General features: G+C 34.8%; 3 protein-coding genes across 3 annotated transcripts; 1 reads left to right on the forward strand and 2 right to left on the reverse strand.

Annotated features, from left to right (window-relative positions):
• On the reverse strand, window positions 1-4695 carry LOC114411626 (methionyl-tRNA formyltransferase). The gene is made up of 10 exons (XM_028375253.1): window positions 4482-4695; window positions 4214-4411; window positions 4045-4147; window positions 3891-3961; window positions 3710-3814; window positions 3310-3343; window positions 3079-3179; window positions 1727-1786; window positions 1472-1672; window positions 1-302 (listed from the first exon to the last, which is right to left on the reverse strand). The coding sequence occupies exons 1-10, from the start codon at window positions 4617-4619 to the stop codon at window positions 213-215; spliced, it is 1101 nt and encodes a 366-aa protein (XP_028231054.1). The 5' UTR covers window positions 4620-4695; the 3' UTR covers window positions 1-212.
• A 260-nt stretch (window positions 4696-4955) lies between these two features.
• Window positions 4956-7127, forward strand: LOC114411627 (50S ribosomal protein L22, chloroplastic-like). Its single transcript, XM_028375254.1, has 2 exons — window positions 4956-5260; window positions 6530-7127. Exons 1-2 carry the CDS (start codon window positions 5017-5019, stop codon window positions 6913-6915), a joined length of 630 nt encoding a protein of 209 aa, XP_028231055.1. The 5' UTR covers window positions 4956-5016; the 3' UTR covers window positions 6916-7127.
• A 1149-nt stretch (window positions 7128-8276) lies between these two features.
• LOC114411628 (eukaryotic translation initiation factor 5-like) lies at window positions 8277-10658 on the reverse strand. The gene is made up of 2 exons (XM_028375255.1): window positions 10547-10658; window positions 8277-10199 (listed from the first exon to the last, which is right to left on the reverse strand). The coding sequence occupies exon 2, from the start codon at window positions 9888-9890 to the stop codon at window positions 8559-8561; it is 1332 nt and encodes a 443-aa protein (XP_028231056.1). The 5' UTR covers window positions 9891-10199; window positions 10547-10658; the 3' UTR covers window positions 8277-8558.
• Window positions 10659-16875: the final 6217 nt, after the last annotated feature.

The following is a 16875-nucleotide window of genomic DNA, read 5'->3' on the forward strand; positions in this document are numbered from 1 at the left end:
TGCATGTTTGAGAAGCCCTTCTATAGAGATTGCAAAGGTTGATAGTTATACATAAATCATATAAAATTTGTCCATAAAAAAAAGCAGCATAAATCATATATAAAGTGAAAGAAGAAAATAAAAATTTGAATCAAATCAAAACAAAAAAAAATGGATTTCCTAAACAGCCAAAAATAATTTAAAATATGGCTTCCTATTTGATGAACCACCTCTCATAATTTCTTCAGCTTCTGCCCCCGCAGCCCATTCCAGAAAGCAGCTGAGTTTACTACCTTTTTCCCAGGAAGCTGAACTTCCAATACCTGAGTGTTACAACATCACTGAATTCAGAAAGGCATATTTGATTTGCAAGAATACTGGTCTTGCATACCTATGCTAAATTTGTGTAAGAAAGTGCTCTTGTTTAGATTGAAGACTGAAAAGCAAGTACTTCCTCAATTAAACACTTGTTAACAGTAACCCAGAAAGCAAGCAAATTTCACTAACGTGCTTGACTGTATTACAATTTTTTTATATATATAATTACAAACTAAGAAATTTTGTATTTTCAAAGTACAAAATTCTCTATGAATAAAAAGTGTGCATAAACATTTGTTTTCATAAATATTATATTTGATATTAGTTTCAAGATGCAAGACAGTTAGAGAATTTCAAAGAGTACTTGGACAAAATGAGAACAAGAGGCACGGGAATTTCCCATTTTTTATGAAGGCTCATGCATGAACTATATTAAATAGTGATTTTCGGTAAAAGATATTAAGTAGCAGATTCAGATTAAGGGAACATACTACAGTAATAAATTTCAAAATGCAACTTTTCAAACTAGTGTTATGTTTTTGGCTTTAAATTATTGTTTACCTGTTACTTTTTAAAAGCAAATAAACAACTACCGCAGTAAAAAAAAAGCTCCTAACCAAAAATATATTTGAAATTAACATGAAACAATCCATTTGTCTCCAATTTCCATCTCTAACAGGGAGGAAACTTTTTCTTTTAATTCCCCGAAATTGTTGTCTAAATAGTTTTGAAACAAATCTAGAAACAAAGAACCAAAAATCTGATTGATAAATTAGTTCCAAAAAAGAATTGTTTGAGGGGAAATGAGTAAAAAAAACTGTTCAAGGAGATCTCCGCACTGGAAGTCACTAGCCAAAACTTTGAAATTAGCTGAAACTAAAGAATGAAACCTATATAAGAATAAGCAAGAGCTACCAAAAAATAGAAAGAAATTCAGCAGTTTAGAATATCAATTTTGGGAGTAGTTCTCTGTTGGTTTTCTTAATATACATTGGTCTTCTTTGTGTCTGAAAACTGCTCCTTATTTTCTTTCTTTCTTTCTTTATTTTGGAGGTATAGAAATTGACTTGGCTTTCTCAAATACAACCTAAACCAGTGCTTCTACCCATCATCACCTACCTAGGTGGTGCAAACATGATAGAAACTTCAAGATAGATTTAAAAACTAAGCATACCTCAAGTGTGGTGCCCCTTCCACATGGAAATACCAACGCACCCTCAACGAATGCAATGTCATCTGCTTCATCGAACTGCACACTTTCATGACTGCGAACTCGTGTGGTTATAATTTTAATCTCCAAAGTTTTCTGCTGACCATTTTTCTCAACCACTAACACTCTTGCTCTAGTTCCTGGCCACCCTGAAAAGGCACGAACCTGAAATTGTTTTATGTCACAACTGAGCAGTTCAGATAAGATCATGAAGTTTACCTTATTGTGTAGAACAGATGCTTCTTGATCAAAGAATAGCCATGATTCATCTGGATTTATCTGCATAAAGTAGCAAAACAAAGGTATGAGTTGAGCAACTCCCTGTAAGAAAGATATTTTACCAACTGTATATACTGGAGTATTTTCTTTTTCTTTCTACGAATAACAGGATATTTACTGCACCGAACAGAAAGGCGCATAACACAAGTTCTCCCCAATTCAATATTTGACATTCACAATTGTTTAACAGGATATTTACTGCATGAAACCCTATTTCTGATCAACAGGAGCTCCAACAGTAGAAAGCTATCAGAGACAAGAAAAAGAAAACACTTAAATATCTGCAATTTATGCAACACCCTGGAAGATTATTTCTCAAGGAAATACTTCTTATAGGCTACTGGTTTCTTGAGTTGGATGAAGGTTCACATATTCCATTTTGGAAGGAAAGTGAGTAATATTCATTTCAGTGGTTCATGGTCACCTCTGTTTCTAAGCATAATTTACCCATAAAAAAAAGTTTATACTCTCTTCGCACAAACTGAGTTATAGAAAAACAAGTCCATGTCTCAGTTCTACTCATCTCTCCTTCCAACAAGACGCAATTTGGTGTTTGTATTCTTCTGGTTAGTCTTATATCTTGTTCTTGATCTCTAACTCATTTTCTTAATCACCAAAGCTCTCCAAAACAACCTGTAAGGTCAAGTCTTTCATTTGGATATTGGCACACACTAAACAATAGGATCAATGTAAATGACAATTTGTAGATGTAGACCTAATGACAGCTATTTTACCTAATGTGTTATGAGCAGATGTGGCCAGAAACAGTAGTCCACTTATTTTTTTGCATCGTGAAGCTTTTTTTTTTTGGTAAGACCAGGAATCCCCCCACCCTAGCATGAATTTACTTACTAACCATTGGTTAGGGTTCACTAGAAGTGTCCTTCCACTTCTGAGAATTCTCATGTATGAGTTTTGTCAGGAATATGGAGGCTAAAATTAAGGCAATGTGTATTGTATGGTGTAAAGAGGAATACAGAATACCATATCTTCAAAGGTGTCTTTTTGCTAGAGCCTTTGAATTTATTATAGTATAAAGTTGAGCTGGTGGCCTCTCATTCGTGCTCTTTTGATTATTATTTCAAGGGAACATATGTTACTGACTTGCATCAATTTGTTGCCAGAAATACAATAGATTTGTAAAAGTATATGCAATATAAACTTTAACCAGTCTAGCAAATAGCATTGGACAAAAAATTTGGAGGATCTGATATATATTGGACTGATATCAATAGGAAATGTTTTTCTATTTAAGCTTCCTAGTAACATAATCAAGGCTCACAATCACATACCTTTGGAGCCAATGTAGCCTTAGAGTCGTCTTGAGGTTGTGCCTTTACTCTTGCTGATCCATCAAGTATAGAAGGAAGTTCTCCAATCAGAAGTTTAGATCCTGCTTTGTCAAATAAAGATAGGAACTCATTCAGTAAAGAACACTTTCTATTAAAATGACTGAATAAGAATAGCCTAATACAACACCAAGAGAAAGGCACATAGGACGACAAAAGTAGAAGAAATCATACCTTTATGAAACAGGAGCTCAAGCAAATCAGGGGCCTACATAGAAATCTAAAGTTTTGTCAAAAGCAGGGAGAAAAAGAAGTAACTGCCTCATAGGTTTCACCAAACAAGTTGACAGTTAGGGTTAGGGGTATTCAAGAACAGATCCAAACCCCTAAACAATACCAAAAATCAAGAAAAATTTACTGATTATGAACCGGAAATACTATTAATGCAATCAAAGGAGATTGTAACCCTTGATATAATATGCACCAGTTTTACACATTCAAATCAGAAGTAGAAACATTTGAAATTAGATTACAAATGTGGGATAAAGACTAAATATATAAACATTAATCGAGTTTTATAAATAAAGTGAAAGCTCGCGATGCATTCCCACGTGTAACAAAGAGAAAATCATACCTTTATTTGATCATCAACTTGAATGGTTTCAGTAGCAATGACAGGTCCAGCATCGAGGGCACGGACAGTGAATGCTAATGATACTCCAGTTTCTTTAACACCATCCTAGTATACCAGCACCGAAATAAGTTAATGAAATAAAAGCATTGAGAATTTGTGGATTGACGGGGAAAACAGAAACCTGCAATGCCCTTTGAACAGGAGCAGCACCACGATACAATGGCAAAAGGCTAGGGTGAATATTGACTGTTCCTGAGAGTGGAAAAGAGAAATTTGGGTGTTAAGATGTAGAAATTGGAGGGGAGTGTGATAGAGTTTGAAAATGAGTTACAGACCGAAAGATGGAATATGAAGAAAGTCGGTGGGTAATATATTGCCATAGGCTGCGGTAATGCACAAGTGAGGTTGGAGAGCTTTTAAATTAGACAAGAAAGTATCCTGCAGGAAGAAGTGATGAGAAAATAAAATAAGAAGAGCATAAAGAAAGGTAGAAGAGATACATACGTCACCAGCACGGAGGGGAGAGAAAATGAGATCAGGAGAGAAGCCCCTCTGAAGAGCATGAGAGGCCAAGGGAGAGAGAGAGAGCTTCTTCCCCCTGTCCCTTCTGGCAGCAGGTTGAGTCACAATAGCCGCAACCTCAAATGAAGAATCTGGACAAGTAGAAGCGTTCAGAAGGGCTTCAAGGACGATGGCGGAGACCTGAAAAGTAAAGTAAAGTAGACAATCAATGAATGAAACAAGTAAAGAAAGAAAAAAAAAGGTTACCTACATGAGGTGCGCCCAACAAGACAAGGGGCTTCTTCTTCTTGGTGCTCGAGGGGGGCACGGAGGGAGAGCCGCTCTGTAAACACCATAACCGACGAATCATTGTGCTTGTGGAGATACAACTATAGCTATACATGCTCATAACTCTCTCTCTCTCTCTATATCACAAACTCAAGGGATTCATCATTTACTTCTATTTTCAAAATGTACTAGTACTATTCATAATTTATCTTTGCTAACATATCAGTCAATTTATTGAAAAAAATAATAATTAATAATTTGTAAAATGTTGTATCAGGAATATATTCTTGTAGATAATTAAATTCATATTAAGGATTAATCTCATAATAATCTAAGTAGGGTGGTGTTTGAACCAAAAAAAATATTATTTATTTTTATCAAAATAATTTAATTGCTGCAGTTAATGTGAAAAAATTAATAATTATAATAAAAGGGGACATGAATTGAAGAGAAAGCTTTCTCTTTATCTTATCCATCTATCCGGCTGCATAGGCATAGACTAGAGAGAGAGAGTTGCAATGGCCGTTTCTTTGGCAGTGAACCGTCCTCTGCTTGGTCTTCACGAGAATGTACCATTAGCTGTTGCTCATCCCCAATTCCTCCCGTTCAAATGGCCACCCAAGCCCAAACTCCCCTCCGTCGTCGGAATTCGATGCTCCTCCTCCCCTTTCAACGACAAAACCCTCATTTCCTTCAAACCTAACACTTCCCACCTCAATCCCAACCCTCTCGCTTGTCGCTTTCACGCTTCCCAGTTTGGAGGTACTTCCTTCTCTTTTCTCAACCCTAACTTTTCATTTCGTCTTTTTTTTTCTCTCCCTTCTCGTACATTTTTCTTACTTGTCATGCTACCAACTTCAGATATTTAATCCGAACCAACATGACTCAACTCATATCTAGTTTTGGTATAGTTTATCTCGAAATACTTTAATTTGAGTTATCACATCGTTTGCTATACGGATTGGATTGTGTGTTTTTGACAGGTATATATCTTCCTCCTTCCCGGAACCATATTTCTTCTTAAATGCTCAAATTGTTTGTTGCAACCCAGTATTGCTAGTCTACAGCCTAGAATAATAGACCCCAATTAGATGAGATGAGATAACCTCACTTAGGGTGTGTTTCAATTTTATTTTCATAATGCAACAGAGTGTGGACTTTGAAGGAGATATTCAATAAGATGAGAAAACATCCCCCGGCTGTTTCTGTTTTTTTTTTTTTTTTAAACACTTATTCTGGAACTAATTTTCAAAACTTAAATAGATTTTCGATGATTGTTTAGTAGTGTGTAATTCTTCTAGAAAACTTTTTTTCAAATCAAAAAGTGAGAAGAGAATCAAACTGGCCTTTTCCTTCACGTTCTGTGTCTTCATTCAGATTGTTTTACTCGGGTATTTAGGCTGACAAAATTGTTGGTCAAGTTGTGAATATGGTTATATTCAGTATTGCATTGTGAATTCCCAATTCCTTTTGCTGCCTAATGTTGAGTTTGTGGTGGATGAGAGTTCTAACTTCTAAAAGGGCTTTAACATGTGCATTAGGTTTCCATGGGGCACGTTAACCACGTCTCTTGTCTAGTGCTTTTTATGTCTTTTCCTTTTATTCACTTACTTCTTGAAACTGTTTCCAGTACAAACTTAGTGGCAATGCCTTTAGTCCTTGTGTAGGATAAAAAAGATTACTGTATCCTTTAGTTAGATTCAATTACTGTATCCTTGTGTAGCATACCTCCATTAATGCATGTACATTTCTTTCAATTTAAGGGTGAAAGTTATTCCTATTTGTTTGTGTGTGAAATGGAAAGTAGATGTGTGAGTGACTATGAGTATGAGGTCTTTCTGAGTCTCCCTCTATCACAAAACAAAAGGCTCAAATTAGATATTTTAGGCAGTCAACTTTTTAGCTTTACATTTTAAGGGTTCAGGTGTTAAATTAATATTCCATCATGTATAGATCTTAATCTAGTTAGAGATCTGCAGCTTAGAATGTATTGGGAAAATACGTGACAGTTATTTTAATTCAATGGTGCAGAACAGGAGAGCAACAAATACGTGGAAGCCTATGCTGTAGGACGAAATATTCGTATGTCTGCTAATAAAGCTCGGAGAGTGATCGATCAGATTCGTGGACGTAAATATGACGAAACACTTATGGTATTAGAACTCATGCCTTATCGAGCCTGTGAAGCCATTCTCAAAATAGTGTTTTCGGCTGGAGCTAATGCTAGCAATAATCTGGGTTTAAGCAAAGGAAGTTTAGTTATCAGTAAAGCAGAGGTTAATGAAGGGAAAACAATGAAAAGGGTAAAACCTGTAGCTCGAGGGCGTGCCCATCCAATTAAAAAGCGCACTTGTCATATAACCATCACGGTAAAAGGCTTACCTAGTGAGTCCGTCGTGGAAGCAAAGCCTGCTTAATCCTATTTGAGACAAAATGTATGCCTTATTATGAGTTCCCTTCCCCCATTTCATTTCATGAAAATTTCTGCATTTCGACATTATGTAGTTCATTTTCTACATTGTGACTTGTAGAGGAGTAATGAACATGCTATTTGTGTACGTCCATGTAAGAACTGTTTAAATATTCAATTTAATTTAAGTCCTGAATATGAAATGATTTTGGATTGAAATTGGAAAGAAATTTTTGTAACTTCAGTAATACTTACCATATATCTATACAGCATTTAGCACGTAAGCAAACAATTCTTTGAGTTGCTAATATTAGTTCTATCTTTTGGACTTAATTAAACTGTATTACTTATTATATCAAACAAGGTTTACTATACATTTTGAATAAATTAAATATGCTAGTGTTTTTTTTTTACAACAAAACTATGATCATTATATTTCAATAGCAAAATTTTCATGTTTTTAATTTCTTGTGCTTTCGTGTCATTATCATCCCTATAGTGAAGGATGAGATACTATGGTGGTAGCTGGTAGGGTGGTGGACATTCTCCCTTCGTCGTGATGCCTTTCTCGCAGACAACACCACCAAAAAATCAGATAATTAATCGGACATTTGTTTTGTAACGTGCTTGTAATAACAAAGGATGCTCAATCTCCTGCTTCGCTATGAGGATTAGCCGAAGGAGCAATAAAAAGATTGCTGCTTTCTTTTCTGCTGGAAGAATAACTTGCGTCAGTCGTCATTCAATTAGATTACTTTTTAGACTCACTCAACTAGATATTTCAATCATAAGATACTTTGAACACAATAAATTAATCCAAATATAAATTTTCTTAAGTACATGTTTGGTTTTGCATACTTTTGCGGGTTTTTTTTATTTATGAAAAGCTATTCTCCAAAAACATTAATTATTAAATATAAAATAAAATAATCCAAATACATTCTCTAAATTTCGTAAGATCTGTTTGGTTTGTATTTTTATTTTCTGTTTTTAATTTGTTTTTATTTTTCGAAAACTGTTTTCATTTTCAAAATATTAAAATTCTGAAAATATGTTTAGTTTGATTTCTTGTTTTCTGTTTTAAAAAAATAAAAACACTGAAAATTTATGATATATTGACTTTTTGTCTTTTTTGTATTTTTAGATTTACTTAAAATTACATTTCTTGTCATCGTATTTTCGTTTTACCCAAAATGAGATTCCTGTTTTCAACCAAAAACACTAAAAATAAAATTTTATTATTTTCATTTTCTGATTGTTTCCTGTTTTCATTTTTACTGAAAATGTTTTTAAAAATCCATCCAAACACATTTTCATCACCATTGTCTGTTTTTAGTGAAAATAAAAATAGAAAACAGTTAAATCAAATACCCCCTTAACTTTCCTACTGTCCATTGTTTTCTCGAAGTATTCTGAAATTGGCCTAAAAGACTTCTTCTGCAAGTACATAGGTAGAATAGAAATTGCATACATACTCCATAGGCAACGAAAATAAAACACGATGACACCACAAAAGACTCGTAATGTTACTCAAATCCAGACAAAAACAGGCACACGGAACAACGCTCAATGGGCCAACTACAGCAAGACCCTTTATTGGAAATAAAAGACACAAGTAAAGAAACTGAAATGAAAGACTATTCGTGCAGATTACTCTTCCTCTGTTTCTGATTCCGCACTTTGAAGCCATTCAATCAAAGGTTTGGCCTTCTTCCATATCTGAGAGTCCTTGTTGTCGCCATTCAGCCCTTCTTGATACCACTGCACGATGTGCTCTTCCTCCAACAGATCAGAATCATAAAGTGCCTTCAAAACAATGGGAATTTCCTTCAAAGCATTGGAAGTGGACTTTAGACAGAAAGCCTCAATTGCATGAAGCAATAGCAAATGTGATCCCTCCTCCATGGAAACTGCAGCAGCAAGGTAGCGCTTCTTCTTGACCACTTCTTTTGCAAACCCTTTCTCAATACCCTCAAATAAGGCCTCAATCAGAGCACTGATCTTTTCTTGAGCTGGTGCTGGAATTGCTTCCATATGGGACTGCAATTCACTCGCCACAACACCTTTGTTCAAGATTGCTTTCACTTCTCCAACCAGTTTCCTGTAGTGCATCGCATTACCATTTTCAGAACCATCACTTGTCTTACTTGATGCTTTTTCCTTCTTCTCTGGCTCATCTGTGGAGAGCATGACCATATCAGCTGTTACGGCACTTAGCTGTTCTTGGATACGCTGCTGAGCAGCCTCTAATGACGTATCTGTTAGCCACTGCACTTCACCATCATCATCATCTTCATCAGGAGCCTCTTCTTTCTCATCAACTTGACTGTGAGCTGGAGATCGATGATCTTCATCAGAGCCACTGGCTTTCTTCTTTGTAGAGGTCAACTTTGTGGTCTCATCCTTGGAAGTGGACGAGCTTTTCTTCTTAGTCTCTTTCTTCATTTTCTTTTGTTCCTCGTCAGCTGCTGCACCTTCCTTCAGTCTCTCCTTCTCGGCTCTCCTCATAGCCTTCTTGTCTTTGGATCCTTTCTTTGTTTCAGGAGGGTTTTTAATAATAAAGCTAGTCAGCTTGTCTCTCATATCCACATCTGACACAAAACCACAAGCAGCGCATTTCAGCTGGATCATTTGGTTCTTAGTAATCAATATCTCAGTTTCAGGGTTTCCACAACCATAACACTGGACGTATTTCTTGATAAAGATCTCAAGAAGAGCTGCAAGTTTTGCAGTGTCATGTGCCCCATTAACATGAGAAGTCCCAACTTTCTCATCAAATTTAGACTGTGCCCCAAGTTCGCAACCAAAGTACTTGGTTGTGTAAGAGGGTGGCCTTGCCAATGCCTTGGCAATGTCAACCATGTTGACAATATTTGTTTTGATGCCATTCCCTCTACCCTCAATCTTGGTAATCATTTTAGGCATCTTATACCGATAGAAGGCATCATCACTATTTCCAGCACCAATGTTCTGCAAGGCCATGATGACTTAAACAAAAAAAAGTTCCAAAGAGAAAAACAATCACAACAGACGCCTTGGGCAGCAAATGCAATCACGCAATTAGCGAAGGCTGTCAAGAACAACAACAAAAGTTGGGGTATTCCGGGTACGATTGGCAGTGCATACAGGTGGGTCTTGTAGGCAAGGGCCTGTTCTTTTTTCTAGAAGAAGAAAAACACTCTCCAAGCAACTCAATTGCTCCCAAATGGATAATAGCCCGTTCAAACATGAAAGAAAGTTCAACGTGAACCTTTCACCTTGGAATCTGCTACAGCAGTACTTGCAGGAATCCTAAATCAACAACAACAGAGAAAACGTATGGTGTTAACACCTTCAGAAGGGGACAATTTCAAAGCAATCAACCCCACAATGGTGGCAATACACAATATGTAGTTATTATTATAGATCACCGAAACAGATGAATAAAAAATTAAAAAAAGCAAACAAAAGGTTGATTTATGAGAAGATTTATTGGAAATCGCAATCCAGATTATTGATTTTAGACATAATAAATGTTGTTGTTATTATAAGGATTAGTTATGTGTGTAGATAGATCTTAATCGGAGAAAATGCAAAAAATAGGTAGATCTTAATCGGAGGAAAAATAAAAGGAGATATTGAGAATAAGGAAAGGGTACCTGCAAGAAGCAATTGAAAAAAGGCGTGAAGGAGAGGAAGAAGAAGAAGAAGAAAACCTTGCGATGGTGCGCCGCGGCTCGAATCTAATGTTCAAATCATTATATATGCCTTTTCCGGGGTATAACTGGCAATGCAATGCTACATTTAAATCTTTTCAGCAAAATTAGCCTTGCATTTGGGATATTTGGTTTATTTAGTATATTTTGATTTAATTGTATAGTTATTTAAACATACATTAAATATAATTAAAAAAATTGTTTAATGTTACGCACGCAGTTCATTTTAAGCTTCTTAAATTTTTGTATTTATTTTATCTCTAATGTCTAATATGTTATTCTTATAATAAAGAGATTAATGGATATATTAACTGCTCGATCATAATTCATATCCAATCTTGTGCAGGCAGAGAATGATATAATGATATTTTTTTTAAGTTATTCCGTCTTTTCTTTTTTTCTTTGCAATATTATGATTTTCACTAAACTTTGAACTATGGCAACTGACAGGTAAACTTTGAACTAGACATGGCAACGGATGGGCGGGACAGGGATGGGTATTCCCTCCCCAGTTCTCGATCTCGATTCACTCGTCCCTGATACTCCATAGGTTAAATTTGTTATCTCACCCCGTATCTGTCAGGTATCTAATATCCCCATCCCATCCTCGATTTAAATTTGTAAAAAAAAAAATATATATTGAAAATCTGATTTTAAAAAGATTGATTGTTACACCTTTATTTTTAACGACTCATACTTGCAGTGTATTTGTCTAAAAAAACATTAAGAAAAGAATATTAAATTATGTAAAAATTATAATAAATAATTAATAAAATTGTAATAATTTTATCATCAGGGATACGAGAATGAGTATGAGATAAGTAATGACATCTCCATCCCCGATCCCAATTAAAAAGGTCGGGGTAATCCCGAACCTCTACCTAATCAACTCGAATATTTTCGATCAAAATTGAAACGAGTTTAAACGGATACTCACGAATACGGGTTTCCCTGCCATATCTACTTTGAACCAAATTATTCATCAATGACGACTAAAGATATCTCTAAAGTTATATGAAATCAACACTGAATTTAAAGAACATTCTAGTTTTGATTAAACGATATATTGATATAAAATTAATGTTATAAACTTTTATTTGTTTTTATAAATATCATATAACTCTCTTAATTTTTTTACAAAAATTTATGGTTTATTTTTTCTTTAAAACCCCATCCATAAACTGATAAACGTACTCAGAATATAAAAAGGTGACTTATAATCCTTTGTGTTTTTTTTTTTATTTTACTTTTTCATTCATATAACTCTCAATTTTTTTTAAAAAAAATGTGTCGTTTATTTTTTCTTTAAAGCCCCATCCATAAACTGATAAACGTACTCAAATTATAAAAGGTGACTTATAATCCTTTCTGTTTTTTTTATTTTATTTTTTTCATTTACATATGAAAAATGTCTATAGTGATAAACGTACTCAACTTCCACGTTCTTATCAGTTCCCTTAAAGGATTCCCCTAGTCTGAAATTCCTCTAGTGCTTCTCCTTTCCATTAAATCCTCGTGAAAGATATAGAAATGAAATGCCATATGATACCACCAAGTTGTGAGACATGTCTAAGTCCAAGTGTGTCTCCAATAAATTTTCAGCTAAGATGGTCATAAGTTTTCTCAAGGTCACTCTTAATGGTCATCCAACCTTTTAAGCTTTTTTTTTCTTTTTTCTTTTTCTTGAAATGAATGATTTCCTGCGCCACAATAATATTGTCTCTACCTTCTTCATGGAACAAAACTTCATTGATAAGGCCCTATGATCTTGTCCATTATTTCTCATCATCTTTGAGCCAATATCTTAGTAACAATATTTTTAGGAAATATTATAAAGACTCATAGGTTAAAAAAATTCAGCCAGCTAAGGTTTCCCACTTTAGGAATTAGAGTAATTAAAGTCTAACTAATCACTTGAATCTTTTCATGTGTTAAAAAATTTGCTTGATCATAGTCTACTAGATAGCTGAAACTATGATCTTCACTAAGATAGATAATAAATAGGTTGAAAAGCACCAACCCAAAACATTTAAACTCTTCATATTACTGTTCACAACGCAACCACCGATGTCGCTGCCATCATGGGTGATAATGCCATGCTTCGAAGATGTTTTCGTCATCCCTTCATCCTCCAATGTCTTCTTCATTTCTACATATCTTCACACCATCCCCTAGCCAGGTTCATTTATTTATTTTATTCAACACTTCATACTTACAACGCATGCTTTTAAATATCGACTTTCCTCAACGTAACAAGTGTGCTCGCTATTTACACTCATTAAGTTCTTGAAATTAAGCCATTATCATTTTGTTTTATTATCTTGTGCTGAGTACCAAATTGTTTGCAACACCTCCCTCCTACTGTATTTGATTCGATTAGGTTTGGGTCGCATTGCTGGAATTTTGTCTCTTCAAGTAGACGACGGTCAAACGCAAGTGGAAGCCCTTCATCGTGTTGGATCAGAATCGGCCATGCATGTAGTTGCAGCAAAGCCATTATTTTTAACAAAGGAACTTGTACCTTCAGATGCATTAGAAAATGAGCGGGAAATTCTTAAATCTCAGTTTTTGGTCATTTCTTTACGAGTCAAGTATAGGCACATGCTTAATATATGAATTGTAATTGATATAGTCTTGCTTGACAGGCTTCTGTAAGTTCTGATCTTTAAGAATTGTTCGAAAATTCATCATTTATTTGAGTACGAAAGTTGCAATGCTTGCATGGATGGCAAATGGAAACTACCCTAAGTTTTCTTCAATGGGTTGTTTAAGATTGTGTTGTGGGGTTTCTGGGTGATTTAAGCTGGCTTCTAGTTTAATAGGTTTTAAATATACTTCCACTGGCAAGGTTTGGTTCACTTGGCAAAACGGACTCTTGATCCACTCTCTTTATGGACTATGGCCATTGGCCAGGTACACCTGCACAAGAATGATAACCCCTTTGTACATAATTATAGTCCTTTTTTCTCTTTCTCCTTTCCCTCACTATATATACATACATCTTGATGAATAGAATAAGAGTTTAGGATTGACCTAGTTAGACCAATTCAACTTTTTGATAAACCACTTTTTACTTGCACTTAAAAAATTCAGAATTGAAGAAAACTTGGTTTGGCAAATGCAATCTGCTTTCTCATATTGGATTTCTTAGTTCATATAGTTCTCATGCAATTTGATAAACCAAACAAAAACTTTTAACACTATTGCAGTTTTATTATTTCAGGCAGAAGCCTCTGGTAAGCCTCAGATGGCCATAGAGAAAATGGTTGAAGGACGTCTCCGCAAGTATTTTGAGAATGCAGTATTTATGGACCAAAAGTTTATTATGAATGATACTATGAATGTGAAGGTATGTGAAGTTTCTGTGAATTGAAATGGATTCAGTTATGATTTTTTTTAGAATTGAAATTAGGATGGTTATATTTATTGATCAATGTCATTGTTTTGATTGATGAAAGAAATGAAAATTCTACCCCTGCATCGGTTTATTCATAATCCATCACCCTCTTTATTTATTTATTTATTTTATTTGACACTCTTTATTCTTAGAGTGGGAAAATGTGCCATTTACAGTGGTAATTACCATTTTTCATTTCAACAATATGAGCATATGAGTTTTTTTTTATGGAAAAGTAAAAGATCTTTCGGTATTGAGCATTGACCCTGACCCTGTACTGATATAATAAAAGAAAAGTCATTCTTGGCCCTGAAGTAGTAAAGCTTAGCGGAAAAAAAATGATAAAACACGGGAAACAACAAAGTTTGTCTAGTTCCTGGGTTGAGAAATAGATGCTAATTTCATTTGTTTGTCCATGAATTATGAATTTATAAGGCTGAATTTGGGATTGAAACAAACATATTGTGAGATGATTTCTAGCTGTCAACAAACATAACAGGCAAATGTGGATCTTGCTTCAGAGTTCTGATTTTCCCCAATTTCTAACTTCACAATTAGATTTTAATGGCTGAAATAATCCATATGGATATCCAATTTGTTTTATTGTCTATCAAAGATATATAGACCTGAGTTTCATTCAGGATCAAAGGTAGCTTGTTGCGTCTAAGTTTGCAATATACTTAAGTAGTGGCTCCTTGTTTGATTCTCATGATTACCCGATTGAATTATGAGATACTCGACTTTGGCTTCATGGCAGTCAGTATAGAATAATTTAATAAAGATATTGAGGAGCATCTGAACTAATATAAACTTATTAGTGTGAGGATTTGTTTTCTGTAGTATTTATAATTCTTTTGTATGTTACGCTGCCATCAAATGTATTCACTATTCAGTACCATGGTTGATATGTGAGAGATTCAGTAATATGTAAACAGCTCCTGCATCAAATGGTAGGAGGTTGTAACTTGAGAATTTGGTGTAAGGTGTCAATTATAATGTCTTCACGGCTGAAAAAGGTGAAAGAGAGGGTTCACTTGAGAGTAAGAATTTGGTTGTCTTTCTTGGAAATGCCATAAGCCACCTGTTCCTATCACATAATTGAGATCCTATTTTCATTCATGGATTATGGTTAGAACCTATTTTTTTTATAAAAAAAATTGAACTTACATATAGGCATAATAGCCCACATGCCCCTAATCCAAATCATTTAAATGATGATGTCTCTTTCACTTCTGAGTCAAGGATAAGAAATAGGAAATGAGAAACCTATATTTGCTGCTGGGAATCTTGAATTTTCTTGTGGTTAAATTTGCAATATAGAACCGTGAGTAGCCATTTGCAATATGTCTTCTGGACACTAATCAGCAAATGAAGGTGTTCTGTTGTGTGGGGTGCCAGTAAGCATTTTTCTTTATCTCAGGAACACAATGTAGGATTTCATGATAAGCTTCCTGATTTTGTGCCTTTGACTAGCATTAAAAATACATTTAGTGGAATTATGAAGTACATTCTCTTTAGATGTGTATTTTCTGTTTTTATTGTGTACAATTGTGTGTACCTTTGGTGAAGCATCCATCTATGGAGCCAATTTGTTTGTTTGATAATTGATTGTGTAATATCTTTCATTCCTTTTTGTAGGCGGTGCTGGATAATCTATCCAAGGAGGTGGGTTCATCTGTGAGGGTTGTTGACTTTCTCGGAATGGAAGTCAGGGAAGGAATTGCAAGGTAAAACCAGTACCTTTTTGGATACTCTTCTTTTCCTATCTTAGTTTAGAGTCCAGTTGTGTACTGCCGGAAAAAAATCGTTGGAATTGCTCTGTGGTTTAAGGGTTTAATCAGATTGTATTAAATATTGCGGTTTAGTTAGTGATGTATTACTGTATAAGTTATGTTTTGCATTTGTTTATCATGCAGTAATTACAGGATTTGGGTTTAAAGTGCATGCATAAATTGAGATTACTTTGATGTGTCTCTAACAATGTGGCATTGTCAGTTGAAAGTATTGAATTTCTCCATTTTATATGATAATGTGTGTAGCCTGAACCTGAAGTATTTCTTACCTCACCTACCTAAAATTATTGTATGTCTTCATCCTTAGAAACTTCATGATCAGTTTAATTTCTTTTCAGCTTTCCAGCATCCTATTCCGTGACTGATCCCCTCCTATGTCCTCAATAACAAATGAGAATAAAATTGTGGATCAAATTCTCATTATGTTTTTTATGTCTGAGAACTTGGTTGGTCGTACTTTTGATTGTTTTAAAAATTTTACTGACCATCTACAATTTTCAGGCAAGAAACAGATAGATCTGAGACTGTTGCTCAGGTTGCGTAAGTTTAAGGTGATTCTGTCTATTCAGGGAGGAAACCCTGAGAGCTCAGCTTTTGTTTTTAAGGCGTTTGCTCTCTAGCTGATATTTAAACATGTATGTTCCGTTATTCTCCCGGGGAAGATGAGGTACAGGTTCGGTTCAGTTGAAAATTTTGCTCTGGAGTCGAAAACATAAATTGTTGCTGTTCGACTGTATTAGTTTGTTCTGCCTCACTCGCCTGATAGTTGAACCACGTAGGCGTCACTTTATAATTACTAAGGTTTTGTTTTATATCCTGTGAGTTAACAAAGTTTCTCAATTTTAATTTTACAATGCTGACAAATAAATTGATACATGGGAATTATCGAAATGATTGTCGAACAATAGACATAACCGTGTTTCAGTTGTTTGTGTTTGCTTGATGGTACATGTTTACAATTTTAACCTCATTATTCTTTTAAAGCGATTTAATTCACGTGTCAATCTGATTCTCTAAGTAAGGTTTACATATTAATATGCTGCACCTTGAAGTTAAACATTCTAAAGTTCTGAGGAGATATC

Source organism: Glycine soja, chromosome 5 (genome assembly GCF_004193775.1).
Source record: "Glycine soja cultivar W05 chromosome 5, ASM419377v2, whole genome shotgun sequence".
NCBI lineage: Eukaryota > Viridiplantae > Streptophyta > Magnoliopsida > Fabales > Fabaceae > Glycine > Glycine soja.